Consider the following 18,064-nt stretch of genomic DNA (forward strand, 5'->3'; position numbering starts at 1 on the left):
TTGATGCATTTGAGAAGATGTTACAAGAGCAGGATGTGTCAAAGCTTCAATTGGAGAGGACATCTTAGGATATGGGGGAAGTCATCGAATATGGGAGATACCATTGCGGAGATGGGCACAACACATAGGTTGGCCATTCTCAATGGCCTGGCTAGATACCCCCTATTTGGTGCTTTCACATGTTATCCTCATCGACACGGTGCCAACACAGTAGACTATATACTTGCTCCACTGATGCTAATATCTCACATCTAAGACCTCTTAGTATCACCGTGCCTTCTCAGAGTTGCAGTGGATCATATCTACCTATCATTCACCATCAACCTTCAATTCATTGACACGTAGTTCCATCACGCAGCTCACTGACACCCGAGATACCATTTTTCCAGAGAGAGAGAGAGGATATCTATGAGGCGGAGATCCTTAAATTGTTACATGATGCATACCTGGATGTTCCATTACAAGAGCTGACTTAGCAGTTTAGTGAGGCCCTACACATTGCTGTAGGTGTAGCCTTCCCACACTCACGATCCACAGAGTGAGTCTCCACCAGGGTGAGACCTCGGAACCAAATATGTCAATTAGAGCTAGAGATAGAGGAGTGTTATATTTGTCATTGCCCAACATATTATGAGATCCATTGCCGTTTCCACCCACTCTTTAGAGACGGATTTGGCCCACCATCCATAGTCATGAATTTTTTTGATGAGCGATGCCTTGGCCTCTTTCTCCTTGAGATACGACGGCTTCGTGACATGCGCCTCAAGAGTTCAACTACTCCAGGACACTGAGGCCCTTTATAGAGATATCTTAATAGACTTCTTTGCAAAGAAGACTCAAGAGTTTTCAATATAGTTACAGCCCCAGTCCACATGAGGAACTCTCTCACCATCACAGTCCACACAAACAAGGAATACTAATTGATCGGGCCATTCAACTTAGCTGATCTGAACGTCCTAGGCCCCTTGACATAGACATTGACGACACCTTCGTAGGTGGATACATGGGATTATTGCTCAGGCTAGAAAATGCCTCCTATGCCTTCTGATCTACTTGCAAAAATGAAGTATAAACAAGTTGTGGGGTGCTCTTGATCAAAAGATACTAAAATAGTTAATTTCACAAGCCACCATAAATATGCTAGATAAGTTTACTATGTGTTGTTAGTTGTAAAGTCCTCGTTAAGAAGATAGACATTCTTGCATTATTCATGTGGTTGGAGAGTAATTACCAATGCTAGAAGATTGATTCGTTTTATTTATATTAATGATGATAGACATATCAAATCAATTAACTTTAAGATAGAGTTTTACTCAAAAGATAGTTTTAGATTACCAGATGTTGTGGGATACAAATGGGAGTGTTTACAGGCCTTAGCCTTATCAGCTGAGGGGATCCAAAGGGTCAGATGGGGTGGCTATTCTTTATCGTGAGAGCCTCCAAGGCATGATTCATGTGGTGTTACAAGATGTGCAAGTTAGATATATGTGGGTAAGGCTAAGGATTGGGCGCCGAGGAATCTATATGTTGCAGTATGTTACTTTCCACCTGCCTATTCAACATTTGTCTGTGGGGAGGGGTCACCATTTGAAGTACTACATGAGGATATTATGTGGTATGCAAGCATTGGGAACATACTACTAATGGGAGACTTTAATGCTCGAACAGGAAGTGAGTAGTCAGTATTTTATAATATTGAACATGAGATGTTTAAGGAGTTGGCATTGGACGACAGGACATCTCAAGATAAGGAGATGACAACATATGGATCTCATTTGCTAGCATTAGGAAGTGCTCACGGATTAGCTATATTCAATGGCTTATTGAGATGACTAGGAGTAGATGCTTTCACTTGTTGGAACAACAAAAAGGGAGCTAACATTGCGGACTATGTAATGGGCTTGCCAACGTTAATTCCAAAAATTAAGCATTTTGAGATATCTGACAAACTGATCAGTCTAGTAGCCAACCATGCAATCCTAAAATTCACCCTAGCATGTGGTCAAATATAGGAAACATGCACACAGGTACACACATTTTCACACTATGAGTTTGTAGAGTAAACTTCGCATATCTATAGTGATGCAGTACGAGATGGCTTAAGCCAAGTTGACCAACATGAACCACTAGAAGATGTCACTAAATCTCTAGCGAAGGTTTTACATATAGCAGTTGTAGAGGCATTCCCATGTAAGATGGGCTCTATATCACCATGCAGATGCACTGTCCCTCAAAATGCTTGGTATGATGATGAGTGCAGACAAAGACTAGGACCCGCCTATACAGAGGGATGTTACACAAGGGACATGCACACACAAGCATACATGGAATGTCTTCTGTCATCTTGTGCAAAAAAAGAAGAGGGATTTTCTAGCCAAACTAGAGTCTGAGATGTATCAACTCTTTTTGAGCACAGACAACAAGAAGGCATGGAGGAAATTTCATGGCAGACAACTTCCAATTTAGTTGACATCACCTATGGTATGGCATGAACATGCTAGGGCAGTGTATGATGTTCCATCATAATAACAGATTCCCTGTCCATCAAACTCTAGGCCAACACAATGTGGATTCTTTACGGAAAAAATGGTGAGGCATGCCATTCCGAGGTTAAATAATGGAAAAGCACATGATCAAGATGGCATTGTGGTAGAACATTTTGCACATGCATGTTATGCATTGTCCCCTATCTTGTCAAATATCTTCAATAGAGCTGTATGTGAGGGGTTTCTAGCAAGTTGGTGTGACTGCACAATAGTGCCGATTTTTAAGAGCAGAGATCCATTGGTCGCTAAGAACTACCGCACTATTATGATTGGCCATATGCTAGCAAAGATATATGCCTCTATTGTGGAGCATGAGTTGAGTTGTTGGGCTAAAACAAGGGGGATATGGTTTGTAGGACAAGTTGGCTTCCACCAAGGATACAATACATTAGACCATATATTCACACTGAGGGCCTTGATTGAGGAGGGACAATCACGAAGGCAAAATATCTATTATTGTTTTGTGGATTTCTGCAAAGCTTTTGATACGGTACCATGTGTTAGACTCGTGCAGAGGTTGCGAACCATTGGGGTCCTAGAGGATATGCAGTGGTATATTTATACATTGTATGAGACAATGACAGGTAGAGTACGAGTGCCTAGAGACACAATAGACTCATTAGTGTCTAGCACGGTTGGTGTAAAGCAAGGGTGTCCGCTCTCTCCTTTGCTATTTGGATTGTACATTGGTGAGATTTTAGATTACATACAAAGATGGGGTGGTATGGGAGCTAGCTTGGCTAGGGTATTGATATCAAATTTTGTTATATGCAGACGATATTGTGCTTATCTCCAATTCACCTAAGGGGCTACAACAACATCTGGATGCATTGCATATGTTTTGTGAAGAGAAAGGCCTCAAGGTTAATCTTGGAAAGACTAAAATTATGGTCTTTAATACCTCGGTAGCTTGGGTGACACACTCAAAGCATCACTTTATGTATGATGGTCAATCTGTGGAAATGGTTAGACAATATGTATACCTTGGGGTCACTTTTAAAGGGCCACAGTTTTCATGGAAGGAGACTTCAAAGGCTAGGCCTGCATGGGCATATATAGCTTTGGGCACTATAGAGCAACAATGTGCACACATACCGTTCCACGAGCCCTGTACCAAATTGTGGCTCTTTGACACTTTAGGTATGCCTACACTACTTTATGGAGCAACCATTTGGGGTTGAAGCCTTTATCATACTAGACGGGTGCCTCTCATGGATTGTTATGGATTTGAAGCACAACATTATGATGGTTGGGAACATATGGAGAGACCGCTAGTCATGATGATAGCATGTATGATATGAGTGAAACCCTCAGTACCACAAGAGATCATCCGAGTAGAATTGGGTGTAGCACCCATGGTAGTGACGGCACTATTCCATGCAATCACCTTCCTCCAAAGGATATGGCATCTCCCTGAAGACTGATACCTTAGGCTAGCTCTAGAGTCTTCAAGACAACTTGCAACAAAGGGAGATAGATAGTGTTGGCATGCACATATGAGCACGTGGCTGAACTTGCATGGCATGAATATAGACAGATGGCCACCGTTCGATTACAACCTTGATTGTCCCACTTTGAGTCTCAGCTGTTCGGAGTTGAATAGAGTGATCAGAACCAACATCAGTAAAGTGGAGACAGAGAGGACTTGGTCCAAGCCCCCTTTCCCATTAAGCACAAAGATGGTACAATACCAATGTCACTTCTTGCAGCTTTCCCATGACGGTTTCATAGTGAGGCCAAGATATATGCATGCTCAACTTTCTCACGGGCTTTGAGTTGCTATTGGATAGATCTGTACCTCATCACATCAGCTGATTTTGGGACACGTTGATGGAGCCATCTTGCAACAAATGAAAGGATGTGCCAGCTTTGTGTATGGAAGCCAGAGGCGGAGGAACACTACATTTGTAGATGCACTATATACTATGATATTTGAGGCCGCTACCATTGCCTCTTTAAGGAGGGCTTTGGACCATTGAGACAGGTGATGGACTATGAGGACCAGAGATGTTTGGGCCTTTTCTTATTAGAGTTCCAACAGTGCAGAGCAGCATTGTTATGGGATTGAAGGCAAACCCAACCACATCCACCCCTCCAGAGAGCAGTTATAGACTTTTTTAGTATAGCTGACCCCCTAGCCACTGCCACCTTAGACACTACATCTCCTACTGACAGGTGCCATCAAGGGACATCATCATGTGGCATCACAGTAGATAGAGCTACAATGTTATGTAGAACACGACACCCTAGGGTACCTACTTGGCAACGTAGGCATGCTCATATGTGACACATTCGTGTCACGACTGCTCATTACAAACAAAGATTACCACTTTGAGTCAGTCGGAGGTAGCTTGCAAAGTCTTGGTGGATTCCATACATTGAGAGGGAGATATTCTATACTCTTTTCAGTTTTCAGTTTTCCATATATTTCATTTTTCATTTTAATTTATCATGTAGACCTAGACATAATTCTGTTTTCTTCTTTGATGAGAGATGATGATACCAGTTGTATTAGTTATGGTCTCATAGGCCATTCTGGCCTTCTAGAGACGTTAATAGATCTCTCTCTCTCTCTCTCTCTCTCTCTCTCTCTCTCTCTCTCTCTCTCTCTCTCGTGTAAAGAAGTTTAAATTAATATATAGAAATATTTACATCAAGCCTTAAGGCCCACCAAGCCCAACCTGCAGCAAACACTCGTGAAGCCAAAAGGTCATGAAAACACCATTCTATAGGAACAAAAGAAGAGGATCATGAAGTGGGCACAATAGGGGTGGAGCAAACAATTTCCGTGTATAGAGTAGCCACCTCTCCAAGTATAAAGCCAACCAAAACCATGGAAGAAATCTGTCCTAATAGCAAGTCTTGCAATAGGGGTGGAGCATACAATATCCATGCATGGAGCAACCATCTCTCCGAGTATGAAGCTAGCTGAAACCATGGAAGAAATCTGTCATAATAGCAAGCCTCCCAAATCACCCACATGAGCACAATCACTCGAGGCTAAATTAAAGAGAAGAGCATTGCGAGTCCACCAAATGTGCCAAAGACCAGCCCATCACATGAACTAAAAGAGGCAATGATAGCAAGCCTCCTAGATGTCCCACATGATCAATGTCACCCGAGGGTGAATCAAAGATAAAAGCATTGCAAGTCCACCAAATGTGCCAAAGACCAGTCCATCACATGAGCTAAAAGAGGCAAGGATGATGAGATTGTAACCTAGTCATGGACGGTATCTTGCCCAAGTCCCAAGAATGAATGGGCATTCTCTAACCTATTAGTGAGGTCCGTGCTTTGGAAATGAAGTCCCAAATCTATTTGGCAATCAGACAAGAAATGAAAAGATGAATGATGGTCTCATCATAAGAAGTAGAGAAAACACATCTGCCACAGGATATATTGCGAGTCTGTAGCACATTGCCAATGGGTAGACCCCCAATAAGAAAGTGCCATATAAAAACCTCCCCTTGATAGGGAAGTTGAGACTTCCATAGATAAAGTAGGTGATCTCCCCAATTAGTTGTATTGTCACGGACAAACCAAAATTTATTAGCTTTCTTAGTGATTCATCTCTTATCATCTACCATTTTGTGGTAAATCTAATTAGCTAACACTTTCAAAAAATCCTTCAATTTCACAAAGGTCCAATCCAACCATGACAATAAGGGCTGAAAAGCAAGCAAGGGAGAGTGCCTTTGAAGCTTGTCTTCCAAGGTCGACTAGATCAGCCTATAACCTCGAGGTACTTGGAAGCACTAGCAGATATGACGAAAAGAATATGACCTAGAATAAGTGCATCCTGAACAATCTTCAAGCCCAATCTTGCCATCCTATTAAATTTATACCTTTGCACATGCTTGTCGGGCCAACCAAGCAACCCAAAACCTTTGCTTCTAAGGAATTCACTTCCTTTCTAAAGTGAGGAGGGCACCAAATAGTAAATCGAAGAGTGTCCTGCCAAGAGAAGAAAAGACCTCTCTCTCTCTCTCTCTCTCTCTCATTCGCTCGCTCGCTCTCCCCCCCTCCATCTTCTATCTCAGCTTGTGTATCTATGTTCTCAAAGGGAGTGTTGTATTTGTTGATCAAGAGGGCTGCTTGAATTTGCACTATGCCAAGAGGAGATGTGTGGAGCTGCTTTTACAAAGGATTTAGCAAAAAAGTGCTGATGAGAAGGCTTGTGTTTTCAGCAATCTAGGGTAGATTTTGCGTTCTTATCGCCTCTAGCGGTGAAGAAGACCCAATGATTGAGTGGAGAAAGTCCTAGCCAGTTGCGTTTTGGGAGCCAAAGGGGGGACTACCCATGAAGTTTCAAGTTGGAATAAGAATGTCTATTGATTCAGACATGGATTTCCAAGCCCTAATAGACCGTAAGGTCTCCATTCTACTTGTGCTTCCTCAAGATCAAAAGCTAGACGACGAGAACTTTACCATTTGGAAGGTAATGATAGATGCCATTTTGGAGTCATATGAGCTTATGGAGATGGTGATCAATAAGATCAACTATCCAACCATCAAAGATCCTAATTCTCTCTCTAAATCTAAGGAATCTGATTTTGAGAAGGCCCAGGCACACTAGGACAAACTAAATGCACACATTTGTTCCTTCATCTCTCTCTCATGCATACCGGTAGTCAGTGCCCATGTCAAGCATATGATAAGTTTGCGAGATAGATTTGACTATAGTTGGAGCAACTCTACAATCAAATGACACCCCATGAAGCGTGTCCTTGGAGGTGTAGATGCAAAATTTGGACCTAAACAAGTTTGCGTCAATGAAAAATCACATCAACAATCTATAGCAAGACATTCTCCAAGCAAGGAAGGTGATCTCCTCCACAAGATTTGGCTATCAATTGTCTTGCACAACTATTCTCTCAATATGGTGGGTTTTACTCTTCTTTAATAATCTTTGATAGGGTTGATACCATCACATGGAAGGACTAACCCTGCATAGCTCAACAACTTTCTTAGGCTGCATATGTAGTTTGTCCTCATGAACACAACATTATGGCTGCAGATCACTTTCCGTGCATGTGGATCCCAAAGACAATATCCCATCTCATCCGTATCTCCATAGCCAAGGAAAATGCATTTCACACTTTTAGGATCGAGCTTATTGTGTTTGTCCTTGGGCACATGGCGAAAGGCCTCACATCCAAAGACACGCAAATGAGCATATGAGGGAGGTTTTTCTGTCCATATCTCCTCTGTAACGTAGAAGTCAATACCACTACAAGGTGACTTGTTAATGAGATGCACGGCAGTAGAGACTACCTCAGTCCAAAAATGTTGTGATAAGCCTGCTTGGCTAAGCATACTGCGGACCCCCCTCTTGGATAGTCCTATTCATATGCTCAACCATATCATTTTGGGGAGGGGTGTAAGGGGCGGCCGGTCAATTGACGCTTAATACCTTGCTTGTCAGAAAATTGCTCAAAGGCACGTGAGACATACTCACCCCCATTATTGGTCCTTAGGCATTTCAGCCTATGCCCAGACCAGTTCTCTGCTAGTGCAAGCCAACACTGAAAGACTGTTCAGACATTAGATTTCTGCTTTATGGGATAAGGCCAAACCTTACGTGAATAATCGTTAGTAAATGTGACAAAGTACTTTGCACCCCCTAACGACTAACAGGGCATGGGCCCACATACATCTGAATGCACAAGAGCCAAAGGCTCATCCATGTATGGAATACTAGACTTTATATGTAAATTTCTAGTCTGCCTGCCATATAAACAATGATCACACAATGCAAAGCACTAAGCATTTTCATTCCCTTAAGCAACATATGCCCAAGATGAGCATACCAAAGAGATACATGTGGGATAGAACCCACTGACAAAACATGGTAAATAGTACCATATACAACCAAGGGGTAGAGGTTGCTAGATTTGGCACCTCTTGCAAGAACAAGCTTGCCACGAGTTATCTTCCACCAGAATTAGTTGGTGCCGGTACATGATGTACATTATGCAGAATAAAGGTGCTACCATAGGGAAACTGTAGAGTGACATTACCAATATCAACAATAGCAAGAGACCGACCATCACCTAAGCGCACAGTACTAGATATATTGTGATAGGTATGAAACTACTCATGGTAAGATGCACTTGAATCCAAGAGCCAACATTGTGCATGCATAGACTGAGTCTCAGTCAGTTGAGATGCATCACATGAAGAGGCTGCTAAGATTTACTTACCATCGGACTCCTCAGGCTGCATGACATTTATCTTCTCAATCTTTACGCTAGACTTTGCAGGTATAATGCTACGATCATTGGATTTCTCCTGTACTTTTTCTTTCCCCTTTTCTTTGCGCTTGTCATCGCGCATCTTATGACACTACGGCCGTATATGTCTTGCTTTCCCACAATAATGGTATGTAAGATCAGACTTGGTATATGAAACACGGATCTCTTACATGTCTATGCTCTTAATAGATACTTGTCTGCATTGGATGCTTTTGGGCTGATGTGATCCATCCTCTTTGAGCATACATAGACCTTTGTCAGGTCCTATTAGTTAGGTATACACCTAGCTTTGAGTTCTCTATGCCAGGGCTTGTATCCTCCTATTGACATCAATTGCTCTGACACATTTGGGTGTTTGGCTCATGATTCTTGGCTACTACAGTGTTTGTTACTTGTCTGCTTCATGCAAGATCTGACCTGGCAGTCATACTTGACTTTGGATCACTGTTAGCTCATTGTTTGCTCTTTTTTTCTCACTATTGTGATTTATTACAGCAAGCTATTTTATGCGGATTGTAATGTATTTACAATGTATTTATTACAGCAAGCTATTTTATGCGGATTGTAATGTATTTACTGAGCTTAATCATGTCATTTTGATGTACTTTTGGTACTATTTGATGGACAGCTGGTCATTTTAGCAATTTCTCTTATTTTCAGCTTGTTTTGGCAGTGGTTTTAGCTTGTTTAGTGTTAATTACAGCAAGTTGTTTTCTGTATAGTCTGCCTCTGTTTAACTCATTATGGTTGGTCATCTCAAAGATACAGCTTTGTTTAACATTGCGGCGCTAACAATGGCTACTAGAAGTCTCAAATATGGAAGATTTTGATGCAAAAATTGCAGATTAAGCCACTAAGAAACAAAGGTATTAAACCCAAGAACATGGATGATGATGACTAGGCTGATTTAGATACACTATGCAAGTCCACTATCATGTTATCACTCTCTGAAGAGGTCCACAATAATGCTGTTGAAGATGAAGATCAGAATACATGGAATCTATGAAAAAAGATTCAAGAACTTTATGCAAACCAGAGCCTTGCTTCGTAGATGTATTTGCCTTAAACAATTCATGGATTTCTGGATGAAGGAGGGGACCCCATTGTCTACTCACTTTAGCCAGCTTCATTCTATCCTGAAGAATCTGATTCAATAGGATATAGAGTTTCAAGATAATCTGCATCCTTTGTTTCTGCTTGGCACTTTACCTAAGTCTTGGGATGTATTTTGCACTGCAATTTGTACCAACAAACTTGATGGGCTGAAATTGAAAGATGTAGAGAGTGCTCTTTTGACTAAAAAAATTAACAGGAAGAACAATGATGCTTCCCGTAGTTCACATGCTTTATCCGTTAAAGGTGGCAAAGGTGGCAAGAAAGATCATGATCATCATGGAAAGGATTCTCAGAAGTCCCGGCCTAAGTCACGTGGACACAGCAAGTCCTGTGAACGCTCAATTGCATAAACCACAAGCTCTGCAATATCCAGAGATAGCATGAAACTCCCACTGGTATAAAGATCGATATCAATCGAGCAACCAAGCTCAAATATAACATGTGAATACATAAGGCATCATGGAGCCAAGACCATATATCAATGGAGCATCCAGAGCAAGTGATCAATCAAGCATCACCTATAATATCCAGTGCATCATGTAACAGTCAATTTCAAATCTCTGACAACCCAAATAAGTATCCAAGAGCTCCAAAGTATGCAAATGAACGCCCAATTGAAGCTCCAAGTGGCAATCAAACACAAACAATGTAAGGAGCATGCATTTCTGACATATGCATCAAAGCATGTATCGAAGGGTAAATCATAGACCATAGGCATAATGTCAGTCACAAAACATGCCACTGTAGACCAATGTCAATCAAATGCTAACCAAGAAAGAGCTTGATGGAAGCTCAAAAGGCATTCCGAAGCAATACAACACATGTGCCAATCTTCGTATACATTTGTGTAGTCATATGAGTCACTTGGGAAACACCCATGACTAGTAGGTAGAGTACACACTGACCGAATAGGCTTCAGCCCTGGTTATTACAGCAATAAATTCACTTTCAAAACTGAGTAAATCAGTCTTCAAATCAAGCTCAAGGCCACCTCAAATCATGGGCATATGATATACCAATGTACTAGCATCAATGGTACACATCAGTAGTGTATATAGAACACCCAAATCATAGCTAGAAGCAATAGGCATATAAAATCCGTGTTAAAAGAGGTTTAGCGTTGTTGTATACAGCAATGAATACACTGTCAAACCAAGCTATTTCAGTACCAAAATCAGCTCCAAATCCACCGCATAACATGGGCATAGCATTCCCATACATATAGACATCACCCCAACATAATCGGACATCATAAGACCAACAAAGCTGACCATAGAAGCATCAAATAGAGTGCTGCCTTATATTTCCAGCCAGTAAATCTTAGCCAAAACAGAGTAAATGAAGTGGTTAAATCAGTCTAAAATCAACTCCAAGCAATGAGATAGCATCCCCGAATATACAAGCATCAATTGGGCATAACCGGGCATCATCCAACCAATGGCAATGAGTGTAGACATCAAAGATAAGTACTGCCCTGTTTTATGACAGTTTGTGGACTATTATAACAGTCCAAAGCTAAAGCTTAGCACTCAATCGAATGCCAAGAGTGGAAGGATCAACGCCAAGCATCAAAACCAAGTGTATAAGTGCTTGTATAGCTGCCCAATGAAGAAGATATGCTGTAGGAGGTGAAAAACGTGAGCTGTTGCTAAAAGAAGGGCCTGTTTCATACAGCGTGATGCTACATCAACAGGGTGAGAGCTATGGGGGGACTCCTCCAACTTGCTCGAGAAGGCTCAAAGAGTGCCCAAGAAGAATGCAATCGATAGGAAGCTCGAACGGAGTAGCTATGGTTGCCAACAAAGAGATGACTATTGTTGGTATTGGAATGGAAGCTGAGAGTGTGCCAGACGAAGCTCGAGCTCACGAAGAAGAAGGCTATGATACCAGTTGAAGGGAGGTGAGCCCTCAAGTGGAAGCATGAGTGGAAGTAAGAGCTATGGTGAAAGGAGCAGGAGAGAGAAAGAAAGAAAGAAAGAAAGTTATATTAACGTCTACAACAGGCCAAGTTGGCCTATGAGACCAAAATGTTGCATACAAATGTCTGGGAGATTTTAAAAGTCCCAGTGAAGCTAACATTTATGCTATGTTGAACTAAATTGAGTAGATACAAAATGATATCTGGACTAGATACAATCTAGAGGTACTCCCAGTGCGGTGTGGAATTGCTCCCGAGGTGTTCATCCTAAGATGTTCCGCATGGGTCGGTCTAGCATGGAGAGGCTAAAGCGGCGGGGCAGGGCCCTCCGATGGCGGCGTAGTATCCCTTGTATCTTCGACCAGTGTCTTCTGCGGGGATGGGGGCCGGCGGGGCGTGGGCGCCGGGCTTTACCTCTCGCTGTGGCTATTTCTAAGGTGGTCCCCTGGGGCCGGGAGGCTGGTTGGGCTGGTGGGGGCTCGGTGGTGGGGAGGGTAGCTGGTATTTGGTAGAAGTCGTTGAGTGTGCGTTGGTTGGACCTCCTACGAACCAGAGAGAGAGAGAGAGAGAGAGAGAGAGAGAGAGAGAGAGAGAGAGAGAGTGCGTGTGTGTGTGTGGGAACTCCAACAATCACAATGTGTGACCGGCCTTTCCTTTATTCAAATGTCACTAAAAGAATAAAGAATGAAGTGACAGTGTGATGGGTGCCCACCGCCTGTAGTGTGCAAGTGTGGGTATTGTCAGTGGTAATATACGGGCGGTTAGGCAGAGGCACCTTTACTCCCAACACTATATTTGCTTTACATGGACGACCTCATTTTGACAAGAGACCATACTCAAATGGTGCAGAAGACCAAGGATTTCCTCAACCAAGAATTCAAGATGATAGACACAAGGTTATTACACTTCTTTCTCAGCCATGAGGTATGGCAAATTGAGAGAGGGATGTGGTATGTTTAGGAGTTGCTTACAACTTTTGGGATGATAGCCTACCAATTGCTTTCTGGCCTATTGGATTCAAATTGGAAGGTGACAACTCATGGAGTTTAAGAGATTGTGAATGCTTCCAATTACTAGATGCTCATGGGTACTTTGATTTGACTTCTCAACATAAGGCTCAATCTATGCTTTTTTGGTTGGTCTTCTTGTAAAGTTTATGAATGAGCCCAAGAAAACAACTATGAGGATTTTGTGACTCCTCAAGAGGACACTGGAGTCTGGACCATGCTTTGTTCTTCCCAATAGGTACAAGTGATCCCAACATTGTGTTGTGTGGATGGACCTATTTCAATTGGATAGGAGATGTTGACCATTGGATGTCAGATACAGGTTATTAGTTCTTATTAGATGGGACTGTTGTTTCATGAAGCAGCAAGAAGAAACCCACAATAGCCCTTCATTATATAAAGGCAGAGTATTGAGCAGTGTCTATTAGCACACCTGAGGCTCTGTGGCTTCCTAGACTTATAGGTTAGCTTGGCTGTCCTCAAAGCCATGCTATTACTATTCTATGCAACAACCAAAGTTGCATTTGGAACCCAGTGTTTCATGCCTGAACTAAGATATAGAAATCCAATAACATTACACCAAGGAGAAGATATTGGACGGTAGTCACAATGGAGTATTGTAAGACAGAAGACCATTTGGTGGATCTCTTCACCAAAACTCTTCCTTAGACCGCATTACATCTACACTCCAAATGCCTTAGTCTCATGACCCATCCAAGATCTAAGAGGGGTGGTTAGAGGATCAGCTCCTGTTGGGCAGGTTAGATAGGCAGACAGGCTGGGCGGCAGGCAGGTGGACATGCCGGGCAGGTACGTTGGGCAGGGAGGTGAGATCAGTGCACGACAGTTGTCGAATAGTGGAGTCGGTCAGCTTCCTCAATGTGTGCAGCATTTTCTGCTTGTCATGCAGCAGGTCGGACCAATTTTCCAGGCCAACGTGGCTGCATTTTTTCCTTATTTATAGACTGCCTTGTGTGGTTGTCATTATTCAGACTTCTGTCAGAGATTGTGAGGTTTCCTGAGAGTGATACAAACACTCTCTCTTGTACATATTCTCATCTCAGTTTTCAAAATTCAGCATTCATCTTCTTCAGAGTTTCTTTTGTTTTCTTTGTAACTGGTAGTTGTATTGATTAAAAAAAAGCAGAAGATTACATCTCTGCATCAATTACTGTAGGCTAAACCAGGTGATGATCAAGGACAAGTATTATCCAATTCTAAGAATAGATGAGCTACTTGATCCTCTTCAGGGTGCAAAGATCTTCTCAAAAATTGATTTAAGATCAGGTTATTACTAGATAAGGATCAAAGAAGAAGACATTCCAAAAACTACCTTTGATACAAGGTGACCTTGGATAACTGCAATTCCATGGCATAATCACCTTACCCCGTGTGTTAAAGGCAAAGTCCTACTGGTAGATCTTTAAAACGGTTTGCAAAACCTTTCACTCTATAGAAAGCGTCCAAGGGGTAGAAGAGACCATGTCATTTGAACATGCCATGGGGGCCTTATCTTTTCATTGAACATTGGTACATAGAAAGTCCTGGGCAGGGCCAAGCATAGCAGCTGAAAAGTCAATAGTACTCTTCTTGCTTCTTTTAAGGCATACATCCACCTAACGTTGATGCGGGTGATCCAAAGACTACATAAGCTTTTTCCCCTTGTTTGCATTGATCTTGAAAAGGGCCTCGTCGTTCAAAAGATTGTCAACCATAAGATCCTCATTAATAGTTGGGGCACTCCTAGCCTCTAGAGCTACATGTTTTTCTGGGAATTCAGCCGTAAAATGCCCCAAATGCTTACAAGAGAAACAATGGTCAGCAAAAGCGCCCCATTTCAAACGAAAATGCAATGATGGCATACTAGGGCAATTTTGCACAGCCAGTTAGGCATCTCGTGAGAGGTATACCATAACATAGACATGCAGTTACAACTTGTGGCCCTTAGAGGCACCAAGATCGTGTCAATAGCTGCCATTGCTTCCTTTAGCAAAGTCTAGTACATAGCAGAGCAAGCTTCCACTTCTACCCACACCGGGCACTCCTGTTGAAGCAAGCATTGGAAATCAGCCAACGGTTGCCAGGGCACGGCATGAACAAGGCGGCGATCAAACGACAAAGGCATTTTGGCTAAGAGATTATTGAGGAGCATGGCTAACTTTAACATTACTTCATAAAAGCCCCGTGATCCAACAAAAGTCTCTTCTACATAGTCACCCAATGGAAGGGAATTCAACCAATGGTGAATCTAGGAAAGCTTTGGGATTCGGCCTCTAAAAAAAAGAATAACCCCTCTTTCGTAAAATGCCAATCCACAATAACTTCCAAAACATCATCCTGATCTTGGACATGGAAGGTCTCACGGTTATGTTGGAAAATATCTCCCAATAGCATATTAGCAAACTCTAGCAAGTGTTCCCAGTCTAAATCTTGCGATTCCTCAATGGTAGACGTGACTTGTGCATAGGAGCGTGGTTGGTGATCATCTTGCAGAGGTTCCTCAGGGTCTTCTGTCAAAGCATCAAAGTTTTTCTCTCTCTCTTGTACATTTCATCTTCTGTCTCAGCCCATGCATCCGCTGTCACATTGCTTCACTTTGACAAAAAGAAAGAACATTGAATGACATTTGTACAATGAATAACTGTTAATTGTGTATACAATGAATGATAAGGTGAGTGTACAAGTGGGTGTCCTATATAGGACAAAAGTAGGATACCACCACTGGATAGACATAAGAGACTGGACATAAAATGGCCAACTATAAAACACACCTGGCTTAAAATATGGCTAGACCATAAAAATATGGCTTGAAATATGGCTAGACCATAAAAATGGAGCTGGACAAGCTCTATTGTTCAAATGTTCCTGAGCAAAAGGCATTATGCCAATCGTGTAATGGTAGGAAAAAATGGTTGGATACTTTTATCACAAACACATGTAAAAAGGCTAGTTGTGCTCTTGGTTCAAACTCAACTAATTAGAGGCCAAAATGGCCTGTGAGACTAAATGAACAACTGATCCATGTTATATGGAATCATCAGTATATAAACAAACTAGCTAAAATAAATCCATATCTAGGTCTATAATATGTGCATACAAAGGGCCAGTGGCTCTCCTATTGTCTCAGTATGTCTATATAACATGGAATTGTGAAGGGTAGAGCTCAGCATATCTCTGAGATCATCTGCTTAGTTTTTCAGAGAATCTGACATCATCTACTGAATTGATCTGCCTTGGAATGTACTAGGATGTGTGAGCTGGCAGGTTGGATATTTGTATAGTTGTGCGGTGTTGCCTACTGCCAAAAAGGGCATGATCTAGGAGGGGGAGGAGGAGGATTGACCTTAGCCTTTGCTGCTGGTTTTGGTGATTGTTGAAGAAGACAAGCAAAGATAACAAAGAGCATGAAACACACACAAGACGTGCACAAGTAACACATGGACCACACTTTCCCCAAACAATCATTGTAAGTGGACTACATTTTGTTTTTAGGTGTATTGTGCAGAAATAAGACATTTTGCATGTTTTCTGTTTCATTTCACAGCTACAAAACATGCCATACCAGCCACCTATATCACTCTCTTTATGATTGGAACAACCTCAGTAAAACAAAACACTTCACTGTCTTTATGATTGGCACAGCCTCAATAAAGCAAAATACTTTCTTAGACACCTACTATCGCTCCCTTATGATTGGCACTACCTCAACATAACAAGATATTTTGTTTTGCACATTCCTCAAAATTTGACAACAGAAGACTTATGTAGGCAACTGAAGCTTCTACGAGGCACATCATGCAAGTCATAAGGGAGAGCAAGAACTTCCTAGGTCTGAAGCTGTTATCTAGTCTCAACACTGAAACACATTATGTTAACAACAGTGAGTGAGGTCTAGGAGGGGGAACCAGATTGACCTTAGCCTTTGGTGAGTGTTGGGGAAATAAGCCAAGGTGAACAAGAGCAGGGAACCTGATGCAAAATAACCATGACATGTACTCGTGATGGCAGATGTTGTACAAGAGTAACAGCAGCATTGGACATGCTTTTTCCGAAGAAACATTGAAGTGTATGAATGAGACATTTAGCATGTTTGGTCCATTTCATTTCATGTCTAAGAAACATGTTTTAATTTCACAATCAGTTATTCCCTTTACGATTAGCATTACTCGTGATGGCAGATGTTGTGCAAGAGTGACAACAGCATTGGACATGCTTTTTCCGAAGAAACATTGAAGTGTATGAATGAGACATTTAGCATGTTTGGTCCATTTCATTTCATGTCTAAGAAACATGTTTTAATTTCACAATCAGTGATGTGGCATTATTCCCTTTACGATTAGCATTACCAAAGAAAAATGGAATTTCTATTTTGCACATTCCTCAAAGTTAAGACAGCAGAATACTTAAGAAGACTGCTGAAGTTTCTACAAGGCACACATCATACAATTACTGCATCATACAAGTGCCAATGAATTTCATCAACCTTTATTCAGGCACAAATTATTATGGATTTACTTACCACAAATATTCAAGTAAAGAAACATTGAAGATTTATTCAAGCCTTTTGTGGTAAAGCCAAACCCAACTTTTCAATACTGAATATATGCAGAAACAAAGCATAATGAGCATTCTTTTAGGCATTTTACAGCACATTATCTTGTAATACCTGCAGCTTCTTGGAAAGATGGCGAGTCTTGAAGAAAATTGTGGATGCATCCAACATCAAGCCTGCAACAACCATATGTTACTCTTTTAAGATAGTGAAACATCAAGCTTTGTAGCTTGAACTTTCTGATTGTATCTTATAGACATTGTTCCTTGACGAATTCCTAGTTACCTTTTGTTATGGCCAGACTTCCAATGTAATGTTGTTTCAGCAGTTGTGGGTTGCTCAATAAGAGGACTCGTTGGTGATGATGGAAATTGCAAGCCATTAGTTCCAAATAGAGTGTCAACAGATGAGGAAGAAGTTGTTTCCTTCAACTTCTCACCAAGTAAATCCCTTTCCTCTAATAAATCACAAAAAGTTCACAATGATGGTTCAGCTTTCATGAAAAGAGCTATCAGTATGTATTACTGAGGATTAAGAGACATGAGACAAACCTTGATGCTGGTGGCTTGAGCTATTGTCTTTCTGTCAAAGGTCATGTAACACAAATAGTTTTGGATCGACTAGTTTGCAATAGGAATTCTCAACCCTGAGACTAAAACTGGGAATGTCAA

General features: G+C 41.6%; 1 protein-coding gene and 1 long non-coding RNA gene across 3 annotated transcripts in view; one reads left to right on the forward strand and one right to left on the reverse strand.

Annotated features, from left to right (window-relative positions):
- LOC148040582 (uncharacterized) overlaps window positions 1-18,064 on the forward strand; it is a 71,841-nt gene that overhangs the window by 32,412 nt on the left and 21,365 nt on the right. The window contains exon 3 of one of the 2 annotated variants that reach the window (XR_015695023.1): window positions 16,089-16,307. The exons of the other annotated variant lie outside the window; for it this stretch is intronic. This is a non-coding gene — a long non-coding RNA (uncharacterized LOC148040582). The remainder of the gene's footprint in view (window positions 1-16,088; window positions 16,308-18,064) is intronic. 2 annotated transcript variants of the gene reach the window in all.
- Window positions 1-18,064, reverse strand: part of LOC148040583 (uncharacterized) — a 72,720-nt gene that overhangs the window by 32,054 nt on the left and 22,602 nt on the right. The window contains exons 13-15 of the mRNA XM_087701063.1: window positions 17,945-17,975; window positions 17,679-17,850; window positions 17,508-17,569 (exon numbers count right to left, since the gene is read on the reverse strand). Coding sequence (XP_087557189.1) covers window positions 17,508-17,569; window positions 17,679-17,850; window positions 17,945-17,975 — 265 coding nt within the window. The remainder of the gene's footprint in view (window positions 1-17,507; window positions 17,570-17,678; window positions 17,851-17,944; window positions 17,976-18,064) is intronic.

This window comes from Lygodium microphyllum, chromosome 2 (assembly GCF_053477565.2).
Source record: "Lygodium microphyllum isolate KBCC chromosome 2, Lygodium_microphyllum_v1.1.10, whole genome shotgun sequence".
Taxonomy (NCBI): Eukaryota; Viridiplantae; Streptophyta; class Polypodiopsida; order Schizaeales; family Lygodiaceae; genus Lygodium; species Lygodium microphyllum.